Here is a 20,447-nt window from a genome sequence, read left to right as displayed (position 1 = left end):
GAGTGAGGTAAGTACCTAAGTGCTGTAGGATTATGGATGGCAGCTCATAGACTGAAGCATTTGAGCAAGGTGAGAATTTTCATTTGAGGAGTCTGGCAGGGTTGAAAGAACACATATAGGTTAGAGACATTTCACACAAAACAAAAGCATATCTATTCAATGATTGGGGAATAATCCACACTAATTGAGTTGTGATTGTCATAGAATAAGAAATTTCATTAAATCCTCTGCAGGTTCAAAATGGTTTCAAATTTTTTCAGATTCAGCTACTTGATTTTATGTGTGTGTGTATGTCAATAACAGAAAAAATTTTAACTCAAAATCTAATTACAGAAAAAATTTTAACTCAAAATTGCCTTACAGTGATCTGTATCCCTTTGAGAAAAGATTAGGAGAATCCTCTTGAATTATTTTTAAATTTTTAATTTCTGATTTTAATCTGAATAATTTATATCCAGATAAAACTATAAGTATTCTGGAAAAGCTAATTCACCTCAAATTTCCTCAAAGTAAATAGCCATTCTTAGAGAACGATAATTTCTGGATGGAGGTAAAATGGGAGACTACCTTATTCCCTGAGGGTATATTCCTTCTGACCAGGTTATGGCCATCTTTCTCCCTCACCCACACTGAAATATTTATATTGCACACCTGCTACAGTTCTCTCAGAGAGTCTCTAAACTTAACATTAGGATTACCTAATCAGACCTAATCTTTGTAGGCTTTATTTGTCCACAGGAAATGGTAGATACCTCCGGGAACCTTGGTTTAAAATCAGTCTGGAGACTAAATTCTTCAAAAGAAACCTCTACTCCATAATTGAAGGTGTGGGCAGACGCCCTCTCAGTGTTTCTCAGATTTTCTTTTTCCAGTCCACTCCTTACAAGAATGAAATTTTGGTTTCATTTGTAGCCAGTGAGTATGTGAGGATAGAAAGAACAAAGGATTTAGTATTAAAACTTCTGATTTCAAGGTCTGACTCCATACCAGCTTTATGACAAGGCAAGCTACTTGAGCTTTCTAATCTCATTTTATTCATATGTGGTATGAAGTGGGGATCATGATGATATTGTATCATTTAGGATCTCTGTTGCCTTATTGATTTTCTGTCTCGAAGATATGTCCATTGATGTGAGTGAGGTGTTAAAGTCTCTTACTATTATTGTATTCCCATCAGTTTCTCTCTTTATATCTGTTAGTATTTGTTTTATGTCTCTGGGTGCTTCTATATTAGGTGCATATATATTGACAAGTGTAATATCCTCTTCTTGTATTTATCATTTTATAGTGTCCTTCTTTATCTTTCTTTGTTTTAAAGTCTGTTTTGTCTGATAATGAGTATTGCAGCCTCTGCTTTCTTCTCATTCCCGTTTCCATGAAATATCTTTTTCCATCCCCTCACTTTCAATCTATGTGTGTTCTTTGCCCTAAAGTGGGTCTCTTTGTAGGCAGCATATTGTAAGTTCTTGGTTTTTTATCTGATCTGCCACTCTGTGTCTTTTTATTGGAACATTTAGTGCATTGACATTTAAGGTAATTATTGATAGATATGAATTTATTGCTGTTTAAACCTTGTTTTTCCATTGATTTTATATTTCTTCTTTGTCCCTTTTTCTTTTTCTTTTTGCAGTTTGATGGTTTTCTTTATCCTTGTGTTCTTTTTGGTTTTTGTGCATCTATTGTATGTTTTTGATTTGTGGTTACTCTGTTTTTCAAGTATGTTAACCCCTTCCTATATCTACTTGCTTTAGACTGGTAGTCATATAGGCTCAAACACATTCTAGAAAAAACAAATGTACATTTTCTTACTCTCCTCCCCAACATTTTTATTATTTTGATGTCTTCTTTTACATCTTCATGTTAATCCTTTTGCTGTTCATTGTGGTTATCATCACTTTCACAGAAATTTTTTGATTTTTTTTTTTTTCAGTCTGTGTCCTGGCTTATTTAATTGATTTACTTTCCAATTGTGATTTTCTCTTTCCTATAGATTCTTGCTTCTTTTCTATTTAGAGAAGACCTTTTAGGATAGGTCTTCCTTTAGGATAGGTGTACTCTTAGTTTTTGCTTGTCTGAGCAATTCTTTATCTCTCCTTCTATTCTAAATGATAATCTTGCTGGGTAGAGTATCCTTGGTTGCAGGGGTTTCCCTTTCAGGACTTTATATCCTGCCATTCCCTTCTGGCCTGCAGTGTTTATGTAGAGAAATCAGCTGATTGCCTTATGAGGGTTTCCTTATAATTAAATCTTTGTTTTTCTCTTGCTGCCTTTAGAATCCTCTAACTTTTGCCATTTTAATTGTCTTGGTGTAGGTCTGTTTGGGTTCATCTTGTTTGGGACCCTCTGTGCTTCCTGTACCTGGATATCTGTTTCCTTCTTTAAGTTTGGGAAGTTTTCCACCATAATTTCTTCAGATACATTTCAATCCCCTTTTTTCTTTCTTCTCCTTCTGGGATCCCTATTATGTGTAGATTGGCATGCTTTATATTATCCCATAGGTCTCTTCTGTTGGTTTCATTTTTCTTTTCATTTGGCTCTCTGCTGTTCTAATTGGGTGATTTCTCTTATTCTTTCAGATCACTTCTTTGTTCCTCTGCATTATTCATTCTGTTATTCATTGCCTTTAGCTCAGCTTTCATCTCGGCAAATAAGTTTTGCAATTCTTAGTTCCTCTTTATAGTTTCTAGTTTCTTTTTACAGTAATCTTCATTTCTATCAATAGCCCTTAATTCCTTCAGTATTTTCATTATTTCCTTTCTGAACTCAGTGTCTATTAGACTGAAGAGGTCTGTTTTGTTCTTTCAGGAGAATTCTCTTGATCTTTTAATTGGGAGTGGTTCCACTACTTCTTCATTTTACTTTTATTTCTCTGACTCTGTGAGCTTAGGAGAAATAATTATTTACTGTGGCCTTGAAGGGCTGTTTTTATGTGGGAGCATCCCTTTGTAGCCTGCATAAGTCTAATATTTTTGGTGTATGGGCTGTTTCTAGTAGGGATGCCTGCTGCATTTTCCTTCAGTGTGTGCTGGCCGGGGTCCCTTTCATAGGGGGTATGACTCGTGTGGTGACTAGAGCCTGCACTGGATATTGAGCAGGGTCTCTTCTTTGCTGTCTGGTTGTCACAGCCCTGTTGGGGGCAGCATCTGCTCCCCAGTTGTTGGAATAGAAGCCCCTAGATCCGTTTCTGAGCTGCAGTGTGAGGTAGGTGAAACTGGAGCTCTCCCACTGAGAGAAGAGCCACTGAATATTCCATTGCTCGAGCTGTCCACTGGGGGGTACGCTCTGTGTGTCACCTGTGCAAGCCCACAAAGTACACTGTCACTGGCACTGCCCTTGGCCCCGCCTCCACCGTGAGAATGCAGGTAGTCGGCTGTGGTGTCCCTCAGACACTGTGTTCACAAAGCTGCCAGCGCAGATCCACTAAAGTTAGGTACCAGGACCACAACAGTCACATACCTGGACCCACCATGGGAGCTATGGAAGCAGCCCAGACCCCAGCCCTGCCTCTGCGTGCAGTCACACACAAAGCCTACAGCTGCGAGGCTAGTCCCATCCCAGCCACAGGAGCACCCATTGTCCTGCTCCCAGAGCCCAAGAAAGAGGATGCTATGGCAGGCCCCGCCCCTCTCTTCCTTCATGCACCCCACCCCTTAGCAACAGTGATTGGCTTCTGTGGCGGCCTGGGCTTCTTCCACATACACCCTCGGTTGAGGCCCTATAACTACTCTCCAGCCCCTTCAGGCTGTCTCCGTTTAGCCAACCCCAGTACTCTCCCCGTGTCCTCTGAAGCCCAAGTTTCAGCACCCAGTCATCCCATTGTTCCCTCCCCCCACCACACACACACACACACACACACACACACACACACACACACACACACGCGTGCGACCATCTCAGGCTGGGGATTGCAGTGAGGTAGCACAGATCCTCTGTGCTAGTCTCTGTCTGTTCTGCCTGCCACCAGCTGGCTTCTGTGCTCTCCCTTTCTGTCCCAGCTGATCTTCCCACCAGTTAAGAGGTTCCCCAGGGTGCGGGAACGTTTCCCCTTTTCCAGCTCCCTCCCAGTGCCGCAGGTCTCATCCCAATTCCTTTATTTTTTCTTTCATCCTACTGGGTTATATGGAGATATTTCTTGCACTTCTGGGTGTCTGATATCTTTTGTCAGTGTTCAGTAAGCTATCCTGAGAAAATGTTCCCCATGTAGATGTATTTTTGATATATTTGTGGGAAGAGGTGAGTTTCATGTCCTTCCATTCTCCCATCTTGGTTCCTCCTTTTGATCATGATGATACTGGTTTATCTCATTGAATGATTTTTGAGGGCTAAATGTTGTAATAGTGTTTTGACTCATTTCACAGGAAAAAATACATTTCCATGGCAATCCATGAACACGAGTTTGTATATCTAAAGTTTCTTTCAATAATACTTATCCTTAGTACAGTGGGTATACTCTGTCATATTTTCTTTTCTGGTCTATTCATTTTCATTTTTTAAAGATAGCCATGGCCAGTAGTTTAAAAAGCACTGATGTATATATAAACATGCATTATATACTTAAAACTTGCCATATAAATTATTATTTTAGCCAAGAATTTAAAGTACAGAGAATTCAAATTTTGCTAGTGTAATGGAATAAGTACTCAGTAGATTTTGGCAACTTTCAGAGGCTATCCTTTAATCACTGTAGCATTAGTTTGTAATGTTTTATTGGGATAAATCATGCTGAATTTTGTCTACATGTGAAGCAGGCTTCAGAGGAGGCATCACTTAGCTAATATGAACTCTCTTGTAGATTGAAAGTGATTTTTCAACTCCACCATCAAGAAGAAAAACCCCATTTAAAAAAGGTAATATACTTACATCTTTCTTTTGTAGCTCTGTCCTATTATAGGGTAGTCTCTTTATTAACATAGTATTAAAATTAATTGCTCACAAGTGGGCAGATCTACCAGTTGGTTTCCTGTTATTTTCAATTTCATTGAAATTGTTTTTAGAAATATATTAATCTTTTTATTAAACTTCTCTTTACAGAATTAGCAGAAAACTCTGGTATTGGAAAACTTTTCACTAATGCTATGGAGTCTTTAGAGGAAGAAGAGAAAGATTCTTATTTTTCGAACTCTGATTCTGCATAGTAAAAATGAGAATACTTCCAGGATGTTTATCAAGAAGCAGATAGTGTATCTGTATCTTCATTTGAAGGATGTTTTTTTTTTTTTATAATGTAGCTTCATATGAAATTGCAGACTCTTCTTCATAGGTTTCATGTGTTATATATAGATGTCTCTCATAAGCATCTTAGTCTGTTTACTTTAAGAAAATCATGTTCCATACAGATTTTTTTAGAAGCATTCAAGAAAATGTTGCTATCCTTAAGGGGAGAGGTGGGGGAGAATTAAAAAATAGATTGTATTGGTAGCTACTGAGTTCATGAAAACTTTAGGTTACCAGTTGTCACCACTTGGTATAAAAGCCAGAGTTGATCTAATGTTTCAGTTATCAGTACATGTTGTTTAAACCATTTGACAAGCTTTCTCCTGATGGTTTTTCTTAAAACTTGTGATTGGCACATTCATGAAACCTATGTAAATTTAATTTATTGCTTTTTCAGTATTTTTATTAGGTAGAATAAGAGAACAGATTTTGTTGTATTCTTAAGCAGACATGGCGTAAATTTGGTCTCAATATTTAAAAGACTGGATTAGACAAACATTCAGGTTATAGCTCTTTTACTGTAAGGAGTCAAGTTACTATGTCATGTCATAGTAAACACTGTTTTCCTTTCAGACAGCTTCTTTAGAAATAAACTTCTTTTAGCATATTATGCCATTATGCTTTAAAATTTGACATAGGGCTTCCCTGGTGGCGCGGTGGTTGAGAATCTGCCTGCTAATGCAGGGGACACGGGTTCGAGCCTTGGTCTGGGAGGATCCCACATGCCGCGGAACGACTGGGCGCATGAGCCACGGGCACTGAGCCTGCGTGTCTGGAGCCTGTGCTCCGCAGCAGGGGATGCCGCGATAGTGAGAGGCCCGCGCACTGTGATAAAGAGTGGCCCCCACTTGCCACAAACTAGAGAAAGCCCTCACACAGAAACGAAGACCCAACACAGCAAAAATAAATTAATTAATTAATAAACTCGTACTCCCAACATCTTCTTTTAAAAAAAAATTTGACAGAATTTTTTTCCCTCTGGTTATAGTACACATTTACCCACTCCTTCTCTCCAGGTAGGTTGTTCAAATAAAGTAAATTTGCTTTTATAATATTCATGTTTTGGTTGGTTTTTCCAATTACTGGCTCATAGAAAAAATGCATTTTGTTTGTTAATGGTTCAGTTCATTTCCTTGAAAAATACCAGAACTGTTAGAAAAAGTATACTTTCTTGTTTCTTAAGAATTTAGTCAGTAATAATCAGCAGCTAAAGAACTACAGGATTTGTAGAAACACAAGATTTAAGAAGAATAGTGCAAGCAAACAGATCACTCTCCTTTAAACTACCATGATAGTTTCTGCCACAGAGATTTTTGATAGATGAAGGATGAAACAAATGAAAGGGTTATTTTAGAGTAGCTCTAAAAAATTCTGTTGTAGAACTCTTAAGTTGCCAATATTTGGTGTAATACCATGCTGCTTGATGTTAGTGGATAGTGTTTTAAGAATTAGAAGGTATTCACAACATTGTAAATCAACTATACTCCAATAAAAATTTTTTTAAAAATTAGAAGGTAGTTAAATTCTGTAATACGAAACAAAGATAATTTTTGAAATAGCATATACTTGACACAAACCACAACGTACCCCCACTCCCCATATTCCATATGTCCTATCAAAACTATTGTATCCCACCTTCCAGGTACCTGGTTATTCCCGTTTCTTTCCATTCGGTCATTAGATAAACTAGTAAGGTTTAAGGTAACCTCCAAAGGAGACTTAAAAGTGGAAAAGAAAGACTTGAAGGGCTCAAAGACAGTAAGACGGATCAATAAACTATAGGGTTCATAGTTAAGTGCAACCTGTGAAGAGTATAGAAAGAGGCCGTTGCAGCTTAAATATGGATAGAGGTCTCTATACAGCAAGCATAAATAAATGAAATCCTCTAGGTTATGTCCCTCAAACCATATCAATGTATGAAATATTTTGTCTGTTGGGTGAACACACAGAATCTGAAGACATTGGTGTCTGCATGAGATGTGCTGCAAGGAGGTCATCAGTCCAGGGCAATGTGAGGTTGTTGAGGGACTGCATGCTTCTGGTGTACAGCCAGGGCACAGAGCACCAGATGTCCCTACCCAATGCACCACTGATACCATGTAACAGGAGTGAGTAGCAGCAAAAAAAACAGCACACTGGAACCAGAAAAAGAAGTCCCTTTCCTCCTTCTACTTGACAAAGCTTAAATCATGCTCACTAGGGAGAAATGCTCAAAAAGTCCAGTCCATTATAATGGAGTGAGATACTGAAGGATGAATTTGAACCTGAGAGAGAACAAATTGAGAACTGCACGTGAGCCAATAATTTATAGAACTTCTTTTCTTTCTGGCTTTGACAGAATTATTAAACAGCAGAAATAAGAGGTTAACTGCTTTAGTAGAATTCAGAATTTATACTATCCCAAAGGAGCTAAGTTCACGATCAGAGCAACTTTTTTAGTGAAAAAACTATCTAGTTCCTGGGTTCTTGTTCTAGATTTCCCAGTCTAAACTTGAGTAAGTCACTTGTTTCTGGGCCTCACGTTTATCATCTGATAAGAAAGGAACAAGAAAAGCAATTTGAATTAGATCAGCTTTGAAGTCCATGCCAAGTCTAAGTGAAACCCTCTGCTGTGAGGTTGGTTCAACTACCCAACAATTAGTAGCATAACAGACACAGTGTTATGGGTCACGATGAAAGTCCACATTCCATAGCTCATCTATACTGAAATTTCCCAACTCCAAGATATCACTTCTTTGAATATGGTACTTCAACCAAAAAAAGTAGTATAGATCAGAGTTCATACTACTAGGATTAGACTGTTAACTAGGATTCAGTTAAATTTTCTACTTTCCTAGTTACTGGGGCATTATCTCACAATACACCTACCACCCACATCTATTCAATATAGTTGATATATGAGAAAAATTGTTTATGACCATTAAGCTGGCAGCAGACACATCAACCTATAATGCTAACAAATGACAATGATAGCACTATAATCTTTGAGAAAATTCTAAAATATATCTTTCACTCTAGCTTTTACTTAATAGTACCTTCAATAAGCTTTTCGTTCAATAAAGTTTTATTATCTAAACAAAATGATTATTAAACATGAGATTTTTTTAAATCATTTATATATTCTATATAAATAAAAAATGTACACAGTGTAAAATAACAGATATGGACATATTAATATATTTTAAACTGATAATCACAAACCACAGCAATGATTATTGAAGTGCATTTAGTATTGTGAGGGTTCTTTGATAACCCACCCTGAGCAGTCTGATCATGCATCAGATTTAAAACTACCTTTGTTAAGATCATTTGGCAACATTTGCATGTCAAATATATAGTGAATATATCTATAGATCTCCTCAGCTTTTTGATGAGTTACTTGTGCATACATGGAGATTTCCTGAGGTGAGCTGAAAAATAAACAAAAACATTATACTAAAACTTCTGACTTATAAAATTCAATATTCTTGCTTAAAGAATACCAAACATAAAATCCTTTAAGAAAATCATTTTTTCCCAAGTTTTCTACATTCAGTTGATTATGTCTTAGCATTAGTTTAAATAAAACAAAAGCCTATTCCCTATATTTAAAATCATTTATAATAATAATTTCAACATCTTATTTGAGCCTTTAGTTTAACCTATTTTCTAAAGCCTTCGTTTGATTTTCAAGCAATAAAATCATTAGAGCCTACTAAAATTTTCAACTTGAACATTTTTCTAGTTACAGAACTAACCAGCCCAGAAATGTGAGACTGCAAGATCAAATTAAGTGCTGTCTGTCTCCCCACAGGGCTCTAAGCTACTCAAAGACAATGCCTATGTTTTTTTTTTTTTCCTTCCATTAATGTCCTCAGCTTAATGCAGTGACTGATACCTACATGTTGACAAGCAAAGTCTTTACTGAAAGAATCTAACAGGCACTATACCTCTTTATTTTTAAAAATATTAAAATTCCTATGGGGGCTTCCCTGGTGGTGCAGTGGTTGAGAGTCCACCTGCCGATGCAGGGGACACGGGTTCGTGCCCCAGTCCGGGAAGATCCCACGTGCCGCGGAGCAACTAAGCCCGTGTGCCACGACTACTGAGCCTGCGCGTCCGGAGCCTGTGCTCCGCAACGGGAGAGGCCACACCAGTGAGAGGCCCGCGTACCGCAAAAAAAGAAAAAAAAAATTCCTATGAAATGCCTTCAAGGATGATTTTAAAGTAACCATTTAAAAATATTAAATCAGGGACTTCCCTGGTGGTGCAGTGAATAGGACTCTGTGCTCCCAATGCAGGGGACCCGGGTTCGATCCCTGGTCAGGGAACTAGATCCCACATGCATGCCACAACTAAGAATTCACATGCCACAACTAAGGAGCCCGTGTGCTGCAACTAAGGAGCCCAGCTACCATAACTAAGACCCTGCGCAACCAAATAAATAAATATTAAAACACATACCTATTTGTCATCTTTTTCACAGATGAAAACTGGTGACACATATTCAGTGCAGCTATATAAGTTATATTGGGAATACTGAGATAAAATTGAAGTGCCTCACATTTATTACTGTTCACCACTGTTGAAACATGAATACCAACATTCTTTCTTTGTTCCACTAAAGACAATTCCTTTAGCAAATCTGCAGTTTCTTCTTGGCAGGAACTGAAAAGAATTCGGATTCCAGCACCAGTTAAGGTAGTCAGCAGGCTGTCATAGCTCTTTGTTCTCCTAAACATCCTGGATGTGTCTCCTAAATATTTTACATTTAGGAAAATGCAAACCTTAGTAAGTTACATTAAGTAGGACCATTAATACTATATATTATTAAAATCCCAAGATCTACATCATTAAGCAAACTAGTGCCACATTATGCTAATGAGAAACCCTACCGCTGAAAATTTCAAGTGATCCTCAAATAGAAAATAAGGAGAACGGTCTTTATGAGTGTCTTAAATTGGAATCTACAGAAGAAGGTGAGTAGGCAGGGGAGAGTTTATATTCCTAGATAATTTATTCCTAAAGGCCAAGACCATATTACTTATCTCTAAAATTCATAACGGTAGCATTGCCGAAGGGTTCATTAAGTATTACTTCTAACTGATATAAAATTATCATGTATTTATTCCAAGAGTACCTCAATACCCTGCATACCCATTATAACTTTAACTCCTGCCTATTAATTTACTTTCCTACTTTTCCCATTCATTTTCTTTCCATGTTCCACCTACATCCTTTTTTTGGCATTCTTCCTTAAGCCAAAAAAAAGATGTTTTTCCATAACTTTTGCCATATTACTTTCCTTTTTATTCCAAATCTATTTCCTTTATAAAGGATATGTTAGTAAAGAGTAACTTATAGAATTTTAACGCTAGAAAGACCCAAAAGATCACTTAATCTAAAGCCCTCACTTGTCAAATTAAAAAAGAAAAAAAAATTTGGGTTACTGAAAGACAGAATGACTTATCCAAGGTCACATGGTTCAGTAGTGACAGTGGCGATGAAAAGTACGTTGCTCAAATTGAACCAGTGTTTTATGTAAACTACATTATTTTCTTTTACATAATGATTGTATAATCCTTGAATTCTTCCATAGCGGCTTTCAGCTGCATGATTTCACTTAATCCTCATAACACCCCGGGATGAGTAGGAAAAGTATATTATTAACTCCTCAGAGGGAGTGATTTGTCAATGCAGTATCACATAGCTATAGAGACACCAGAACTCAGTGCATCTTCTGATCCCATATCCTATGATCTTTTCACTATTCTCAGGGGCTCCCCATTACAATTAAACATTACCCATAAAAATGCCCTAACTGAAGCTCCAAGCCTGCATTTTTTAGTATATCCTAAGCATCCATTTTAGTGACCCATTGAGAACTCAACATATTCAAAGTTAAACCTCTCTTTGTCCCTCAAATCTGCTGTTTCTCTGATATTCATAATTTCAATGAACAGCACCACTACCTAACTGCCCAGTAATCAAGAGATTGTTCAGCTCAATAGTAAGTCTTGATTGCTCCCACTTACTCCTGCTACCTCCTGATTTCACTTCCCTCCTGATTCCTCCTTTCCCCCACTGCTGCCTTATTTAGGGCCCCTCACCCTTTCTGGGGCTCCCAGAAAAAGACTTATGATTGGTTCACTTGCCTTCAATTTCTCACCCTTCGATTCTCACAAGCTGCATTTAAACACAATGACTAATGAAAAACATTATGGCATTGTGTAAATATGAGATGACATTCATGAGTCAGGTATTTAAATTTTAAGAGCTTCCCACATCCTGACAGTAGGATAATGAACCAAATAATAGGTTCCTTTACAGCCTTATAAACAAAACCATTTAAAAATACAAACCTGTTTTTTCTCTGTCCTTTTCCACAATCACACATATTCTTTCAAACATGCTCTGTAGGTACTGGATCTGGTCAATGAGCTTGTTCTTATTGGTACTATTTAACATCTCAGATTGAGACCTCCTTTCCACCACCATGCGGTTACTCACAATATAATCACAACCATTAAGAGGACAAACCTCTACCTGTAAGCCATGAACTGCTCTTAGGGAAGAAATTACTTCTGAACCAGAAGTGATTTCACGACTGTCTACAAGAATACAAGTTCTTTGGCCTTCCTGTGGAAGTCTAAGAGAAGCATGTGTGCCAGCCAAGCGTGGTCGTGAGTTGGAACAGTATGCCACTGAAGTGCCAGAATCCTCCAGAGCACTAGTATCCTGAAAAGCAGAAAACATCAATCACGATCAGTTATATGTATGTTAGCGCCATAAACTTCTAACTCCTAGGCTGATTTTTCTTATTGATACTTTTTTTTATTCCTTCAACATCAGCAAAGTGACTATGTAGATGAAGGACCAAGCTACCACTTAACACCTTGTAGGATGGCTAGAATTTTTAAAAAAGGAAAATGTGTTGATGAGAATGTGAAAAAACTGGAATGTACATTGCTGGTGGGAATGAAAAATGGTGAGGCCACTGTGGGGAGAGTTCTCAAAATTAAAGAATTACCATATGGCCCAGGAATTCCACTCCTAGGTAACATACCCATAATAATTGAAACCAGAGACTCAGATACTTGTATGCCAGTGTTGATTAATTTTGGAAAATCCTCAGCCATGCTTGTTCAACTATATCTTCTACTTGCTCTCTTTTCTCCTTAATTCCAATTACATGTATCTTAGGCTACTGCTTACAGTCCCACAGCTCCTGGATGCTCCATTCTGTTTTTTCACTCTTTCTTTATATTTCTGATTGGGTAATTTTATTGACCTAGCTTTAAGTTTGTTGGTTCTTTCCATGGCTGCATTGAGTCTACTGATGGGCCTATTGCAGACATTCTTCATCTCTTTTACCATGTTTTCCATTTCTAGCATTTCCACTTTATTGTTCTTTATATATCCCATTTCTTGGATGATATTCCCTTTCTGTTCATGCATGTTTGTTTGACTTTTCCACTAGAGCCTTTAACATGTTAATCATGGTTATTCTAAATTCCCTGTCTGATAGTTCCAATGTCTGGGTCATATCTGAGTCTGGTTCTTGAGAATGTGTTTTTTTCTTCCTTCTATGTATCTTGTAACTTTTGGTTGAAAGCCAAACATCTTGTGTAGGAGAGTAGTGATTGAGGTAAATATGAGCCCTACCAAAGTACAGAAATAGCTTTGGACCCATGACAAAACATCACAAAGTCCTTTCAAACTGAGCTGAGGTCTGGGCTCATGTGCCAGGTGATTTTTCTAAATATTCTAACTTTTCTTTGTAAACCTGTGCCTCAGAGAGTTTTTCTCCCCATACTCTTGTCTCTCTCTCAGCAGTAGATTGCTTTTATTTCTCACTTACTGCTTGCTAGCCTGGTTGGAGGGAGTGCTAGGAGTGTGCGGACAGGCGGGGGGAGGGGGGTTTCTATTGTCCTGGTTCAGCCTGTCTTGGGCAGGAATTGTGTCCCTGGATCTCAGAGATGGGAACTTCTCAATGATCCTCCCCCTCTCCCTGCCCCCAGTGGTTAGAGATCTCTAATGCTCTGGGCCCAAGATGTTTTCCTGCCCCTTTCTCAGATGTAGAGCATTTCTCTCTTATTCCTTTCTTCCATCTGCAAAGGGTCTTCACCTAAGCCCTGGAGCTGTAGGGTTTGCTGTTCTTCCCCCAGTAGTTTAATGCTTTTTGTTCCATAGGGGAAATAGGGGAGAAGGAACTAGTGGTGCCTTTTCCACAGAAGGAACTAGATGGGGTTTGGTGCCTTTTCCACAGTAGCTTCTGGTCACTTCCCCAAGGCCTGCACTGGGAAGGAGGTTTTCTCTGATTCTCAGTCTTTCTTGTGACCATCTGATGACTCTGTGGAAAAGAGCCCACGAGTGGTTATGAATTACCCTTCTCTCTGCAACTCCCAGGGGTTCTAAACGCTCATGCTATCCCGTTGCCTTTTGCAATTCATTAATGTTTTAGCTGAATTCTTCTTGCCAGATTATACAGTGCCCAGTGACTGTCCCAAATCAGCAAGTCTCTCCTTGGCACTTGTCTCCTTAGATATCAGGCTAATTGGCTGTCCTGCAACCTCAGATCCAAATAAACTTATGATTTTGTAGATTATCTGGTTTTTTGGCTGTTGTTACAAGGATGGGAGCAATGCTCTTTCCAGCTTTCTGTATTCTAAGCTAAAGAGGAAGTCCTAATCACTCAGAATAATCTTTAAAATATATTTAATATTCAATCTTTTAAGAAAAGGAATAAATGTCATGAAGGAAGAAATGAACACTAAAGAACCAAAAGAAAATATTGGAAATATTTCGTTATCTTGGAGTACAAAATGGCTTTTTAAACATGACACTGATGTCAGAAACTATAAAGAAAAAAATTGGAACTGTATAAAAAAGTTAAATTTTCCTGTGGCAAAACCCACTATTAAACAAAACAAAGGCAAATGACAAACAAGGAATACTGTCTGCAATACACATGACAAAATAAGTATTAACATTTTTAGTATCTAACAGTTTTTGACAGGATATTTAGCCTATTTTCTGTCTTCTCAAATTGATCTCAAATTCCTTCCCCTCCTAATCTGAAGAAGAATCATACTATATGTATAGTATTAGATAGTAGAGGAAAAGTTAAAACACATTTCTGTTAAAACTCTATCCTTTTTCACAGTCCTCAAAATATTACTAGCCTATATCTATTTTTTTTAGTTACAGCATGGCAAAATAGAAATGTAGAGAGTGCTTACTGGTTTTGAAAGTAATGTGCAAGTATTACCTACCCTGACCCTTGGGATTACTATCTTTCTAATACAGCTGAGAATACCGAGGCTCAGGGAAATTAAGTACTTTGCTCTTCTCCAATCTATTTATAAGACTTAATCTAGTCAATTTTATCTAATTATGCCTTCCAGAAATAACTTTGTGCAAAAAAGGCCTGGAGATAATTTACAACTAGAAATGCCAATTTGAGGGCCATTGTGCGGACACTGGAGCATGTTGCTAAGGTGGAATGGGCTGAAACACCTGGAATAAAAGAGAAATCTAAGTCTAGGTCTAGGGATTCCTATTACTATGACTTTAATCCCTATTTTAGCAAAACTACTGCAACTATGAACTCTTAAAAACTGAAAATGATTTTAGGAATTACTTTATCAATAGTAACCATTCTGGAAGGAAAGAAATTCAAAGGAAGGAAATCAGCTGGTACCCCTAAACTCCTCACCCCAATAAGTAGATGAGAGTTACATACCAGAAGCCTTCAGAGGGGGAAAGAAAAAATCTGGAGAAACTAGTTCTGAGCTTTAATTTCTGTTAATTTTACCTTGTAGGAAGCCCATTTCCTATATCCTTTTTATAAAATTAGCAGGTTTCCTTACAGAAAACTATTAACACATTTTAAAAATAAGCATCCTACAAATCAGCTATAAAATTTAGTGTGCTGGTTTCTTGTCTGAAGAATTTTATCACTTGCTAATTTTTCTTTGACCTAGTTATTTAACACAAAAGAAAGAAAAACAAACCAAAGAAAACGTTTTGGTAAACATACAAAGGCTTTTTCTCTCTAATCTGATTCATACCTTCAACTGAATTGGAAATTTTCTACAGTCTTTCTGTGAATCAACAGTAGTGAATGATGATGAGGTAGGTTCAATTTTAGTACGGCTCTGAGGTTTGAAGTCTGAGACATCGGAAACTGTAACCTTTAAATTAAGCGGTGTCTGTTGTCTCCGGTTTGGCGACTGATTAACAACTGGATTAGAGTGGTCCCTGGACTGCAATGAAGACCCAGAAGGCACTAAATTCAAACAGTGGTTTTGTTGTTCACTCTTGGTAACTGCACTTGGATTAATCACAGTGCTGGATTCCTGTTTATCATTTACATTGTTTTCCTCCTCACTTGAATCATCTGGTAAAATAATTCTGAATAATTTTTTTTTTGAAGATGCACAGTTTTGTCTCATCTTCATTTGTTTTAGCTTTACTGCACGTCGGGTTTTATATTTTTTACTCCTACTTGCAAAGCAATCTTCAGTTATTAGGTTAAAATCAACACAGACTTCTTCACTTGATTGGCTTTTGCAAGACTCCTCTTCATCAACACAAAAACTGTCTTCTAAATAGGTTTCATCTTGCTCAGGAATCTACAATACAAATACAAAATAAGAATATTATAAATTTCATAAAATCAGCATGTTCTAACATATTCTTTTAAGTTCATGGTATCTTTCTGAATATTTATTTCACTTACTTTATTAAGTCAGTCACTTGCTCACTAACATATATCGAGCATATTCTTTTTTTCTTCCAGTTTTATTGAGATATAATTGACATACAACACTGTATAAGTCTAAGGTATACAGCATAATGATTTGACTTATTACATCATGAAATAAGTTTAGTGAACATCCATCATCTCACACAGATACAAAATTAAAGAAATAGAAAAAAAATTTTTCCTTGTGGTGAGAGCTCTTAGGATTTACTCTCTTGACAATTTTCATATTTAACCTACAGCAGTGTTAATTATGTTTATCATGTTGTACATTACATCCCAAGTACTTATTTATCTTATAACTGGAAGTTTGTACATTTTGACTACCATCATCCAATTCTCCTTCCCCCTACACCACTCCCCTGCCTCTGGTAACCATAAATTTGGTCTCTTTTTGTATGAGTTAGTTTGTTTGTTTTTGAAGTATAATTAACCTACAATACAATGTTAGTTCCTGTTACATAACATACATTTCAAAATGATCACCAGGATAAGTCTAGTTACAATGTGTACAAAGATATTACATAATTATTGACTATATTCCCCACACTGTACATTTTATACCTATGACATTTATTTTGCAACTGGAAATTTGTGCCTCTTAATCTCCCTCACCTATTTCTCTCCTCCCCCAACTCCCCACTGGCAACCACCTGTTTGTTCTCTGTGTCTATGATTGTTTCTTTTTTATGTTGGTTCATTTGTTTTTCAGATTCCACATATAAGTGAAATCATACAGTATTTGTCTTTCTCTGTCTGACTTCTTTCACTTAGTGTAATGCCCTCTAGGTCCATCCATGTTGTCACAAATGGCAAAATTTCATTCTTTTCTATAGCTGAGTAATATTCCATTTTATATATATACCACATCTTCTTTCTGATTATTCTTTATGGAAGAAAATGAGGAGTTTGGGAATAAAAAAAGAATGATTTACCCTCTAGAAATTTACAGTCTAGTGCAAGTAGCCAGAAAAATAAACAGTAATTTATAAACAATGTGATAAATGCTATATAATAAACACAATGAAAGTACAGAGATAAGAATGACCATATTTCCAAGGTGAATATGGCAATTTATAAACAAATAAGGCTAATATGAAATTGTTATCCATAAATGAAAAATAATCTATGGTTTTTAGGATATACCATTTTTATGAAAAACTTAATTTTCAAGAGAAATATGACAACATAGAAGAATTAAAATTTTAACTAATAGATGATAAAGTTCTATTCACTTCCTTTAAATATTCTCCTAATTGGAAAACAATTTAAGAGTATATTCTAGGGCTTCCCTGGTGGCGCGGTGGTTGAGAATCTGCCTGCCAATGCAGGGGACATGGGTTCGAGCCCTGGTCCAGGAAGATCCCACATGCCGCCGAGCAACTAAGCCCGTGTGCCACAACTACTGAGCCCACGAGCCACAATTCCTGAAGCCCATGTGCCTAGAGCCCGTGCTCCACAAGAGAAGCCACCACGAGAAGCCAGCGCACCGCAACAAAGAGTAGCTCCCGCTCGCCGCAACTAGAGAAAGCCCACATGCAGCAATGAAGACCCAATGCAGCCAAAAAATTTAAAAAAAAAAAAAAAAGTATATTCTAATTAGTTCAAGTTAACAAAAGGATAATTTGATCAAATTAGTACTAAAAGGGATTTTGAGAGTTCATTTAGCCCACCTTCCTTACTCAGGGTAGAAATTATTGCAAATAGTTCTGATGGTCCAATTTTAGAAACAAAATGAAAGCTTCATTAATGGGGATATATTTCAACACCACCACCAGGAAATTCTCCACTATATTTCTATAGTTCATACCTGTGAGAAAATGTTTATGTTGTTATGTTTCTTATGGACCATTTTGTACCGATTGTTCATCAGTGGACTTCGCACAGATTTCATGTAAATAGCTCTCATTTCAGAATCTGTGTAGAGATAAAAAAAATTTCAAACAGCAAAATTATTTAAATGAAAACTAACAAAGTATTTAACTTTGACCTATCCCAAATTCACATGATTCAAAACTTGTGGAACTATTTTACACAAAAGATATTTAATATATATTGAAACATGTCTAAAAATAATTATTCAAAAATGCAAAGTTAGGAGTTTTGCCTTTGACAGATGATCTAGTTGGGTGATCATGGACAACTTATTTAAGCTCTCTGCCTTAGCTATCTCTCTTCTCTGATAACGAAGATTAGGAGAGTGCCTTTTCATGAGAAATAAATGTACACAAAGACCTTAGAACTGTATCTGATTTATAGAAAGCATTCTATAAAACTAAAACATAAAAACTCCAGGCAAAAAAACCCTATACTTAAAAACATCAAAAGCCACAACCAATAGTAAGTATGTTTCATAATTTTCAGTCAAGCAAAAACTAGGAAACACAGGTTTTTATTTATGCCTATCTTTTTTTTTTAAGGTTGTAATCAGAAATCAACTTTAATTTTTGTCTCTCATTTCCCCTTACATATTTTTGGAGTGATTAAATTAATTAACAGGTTATTTTGAGGGATAACATTGCTAATTTAATGACTATCATGCTTGGGACAAGATGTATAAGCTTTTCTTTGAATAATATTTCCCTTATCTCCATTCCATAGCTAGCTTCAACTATTAGATATTCTCCTGACTTAACTACCCACTTCTTACTCATGATAAATCCCTACAAAATTTAGTGAGATCTTTATTTCCAGTTTACTGTTTAAAAGGACTCAATCAAGGAGCTTTCAGAGATATTTTTTCATTTGTTTTATAGATTTTTTTTTGGTATAATGCATATACAATAAAATTCATCCTCTTTAGGGTATAGTTCTGAGTCTTGACAAATGCATAGTTATGGCAACCACTATTCTATTTGCTGTTGCTATAGTTTTACCTTTTCCAGAATGTCATATAAATCAAAGTATATAGTATGTAACCTTTTGAATCTGGCTTTTTCCACAAAGCATAATTCATGTGAGATTCATAGGCCTATCATTTTTTAAAGTTATATAGCAAAGAGTACCTAAGAAATGAGGCTTAAAAAAAAAAAAGGTAATGTGGATTTTGAGATTTTCTTAAAAAAAAAAACTTTGAAATCCTACATTTCAAACATACTGTTTCTAAATGGAGTTTCAGATCTCCCTACTCTCCATCCCAACTGCTCTACCTTCAACCTTCCCAATTGCAGCAACTAAAGTCCTTCCTGCTGCTCAAGCCCACTGACTCCCTCTTTTTCTCTCTAATCCATCAGAAAATCCCATCAGCTGTACATAGCCAGAATCCAATCTTTCTCACCCTCTCACTGCCCCCACCTTGGTAGAAGCCACTAACATTCCTTGATTAGATTACTGCGATGGCCTCCTAAATGGTCTCTTTTTCCACCTTTGCTCCCAAATAGGCTGTTCTCAACACAGAAGCTAGAGCTATACTACTTAATATGAGCTGGCTGCTCATTTATTACTCTCTGATCTCACTTCCAACTACTCCCCTTCTCACTCATTCAATTCCAGTCACAATGCTGTTCCCTTGAACAAGCCAGGCACACTCCTGCTTCAGGGCCTTCACATTGGTTGTCATCTTTGCATCAACATTCTCCCACCAGATTATACAATACTATAGACCTGCAAAAGAAACCTTATTCTGCAAATCATATCAGTATCGGCAACATGGTACCGATAATTTTGTATTTAAAGCCTTTTTTCTTTAAAGTCACGGACCTTGGGAAACTTTGCTGTTTCAAATCATATCAGGCACTGCAGGAGCAGAATAATGGCAAGATTTGTGAAGGATAAGAATACAGAAGAGCCCACCACAATCTTTCCCATTTCTATTAAAGCCAATCTGAATCATCTGCTCTTAATATATTGTATAGAAGACCTGCTCAAGCATTGTTTGGGGAGACTGTTTTCTAAAAGTAGATCTCCCTTACCTTAGCAAATTTAATAAATTTAGCTTTGTGTCTCAGCTGGTTTTAAATTTAGCTTTGTGTCACACTGCTGGATTCCTCATCTCCTTCTAGTCTTTGATTAAATGTCACCTTCTCAATGTGGGCTACCCCTAATTACCTTACTTAAATTTGCAGCTTATCTGTTAATACCCCTAACTGCTGCCACTCCAAATCTTCATCTTACACAACTCTTTGTTTTTCTGTAAAGTTTTCATCTTACACTAAATAATTTAGTTATTATGTATATTGCTTGTCTTCTTCCATTCAAATGTAAGCTTCATAAGGGAAGGGGGTTTTGTCCATTTCGCTCACAGATGCAGCTTTCTCAAGAACCTTACATAGTACTGGGCACATAGTAGGCACTAAATACTTGTTTAAATGAACATCTGACATTGAGCCAACTAGGTCATTCTGGAGAGACATAATCAAATTAGCAGAAGCCTATAAACAATCAACTCTCACATAAAGCAAATATTAACAGAATTTGAATGAAAATGACCAAGTATTTTACACATGACAAATTTAATTCCCTTTATAGTCAAAGTTCTTTGGAAACT

The 20,447-nt window shown here is 36.8% G+C and overlaps 2 protein-coding genes across 14 annotated transcripts in view; one reads left to right on the top strand and one right to left on the bottom strand.

Annotated features, from left to right (window-relative positions):
* Window positions 1-6,095, top strand: part of MIS18BP1 (MIS18 binding protein 1) — a 58,594-nt gene extending 52,499 nt beyond the window's left edge. For all 7 annotated transcript variants that reach the window (XM_024743422.1, XM_024743426.1, XM_024743425.1 and 4 more), the window contains 2 exons: window positions 4,793-4,847; window positions 5,032-6,095. In XM_024743422.1, the coding sequence (XP_024599190.1) occupies window positions 4,793-4,847; window positions 5,032-5,135 (159 nt within the window). In that variant the 3' untranslated portion in view covers window positions 5,136-6,095. The remainder of the gene's footprint in view (window positions 1-4,792; window positions 4,848-5,031) is intronic.
* Window positions 6,096-8,259: 2,164 nt separating this feature from the next.
* FANCM (FA complementation group M) overlaps window positions 8,260-20,447 on the bottom strand; it is a 54,069-nt gene continuing 41,881 nt past the window's right edge. For 4 of the 7 annotated variants that reach the window (XM_024743418.1, XM_024743415.1, XM_024743416.1 and 1 more), the window contains 5 exons: window positions 17,772-17,878; window positions 15,267-15,830; window positions 11,556-11,931; window positions 9,658-9,949; window positions 8,260-8,624 (listed from right to left, as the gene is read on the bottom strand). In XM_024743418.1, coding sequence (XP_024599186.1) covers window positions 8,486-8,624; window positions 9,658-9,949; window positions 11,556-11,931; window positions 15,267-15,830; window positions 17,772-17,878 — 1,478 coding nt within the window. In that variant the 3' untranslated portion in view covers window positions 8,260-8,485. Of the gene's footprint in view, window positions 8,625-9,657; window positions 9,950-11,555; window positions 11,932-15,266; window positions 15,831-17,771; window positions 17,879-20,447 lie in introns of those variants that run through there. The other 3 variants (XM_024743414.1, XM_024743420.1, XM_024743419.1) reach the window with 3 other exon arrangements.

Source organism: Neophocaena asiaeorientalis, unplaced genomic scaffold, assembly GCF_003031525.2.
Source record: "Neophocaena asiaeorientalis asiaeorientalis breed wild unplaced genomic scaffold, Neophocaena_asiaeorientalis_V1.1 scaffold107, whole genome shotgun sequence".
Classification (NCBI taxonomy): domain Eukaryota; kingdom Metazoa; phylum Chordata; class Mammalia; order Artiodactyla; family Phocoenidae; genus Neophocaena; species Neophocaena asiaeorientalis.
This window is presented reverse-complemented; position numbering and strand designations above follow the sequence as displayed.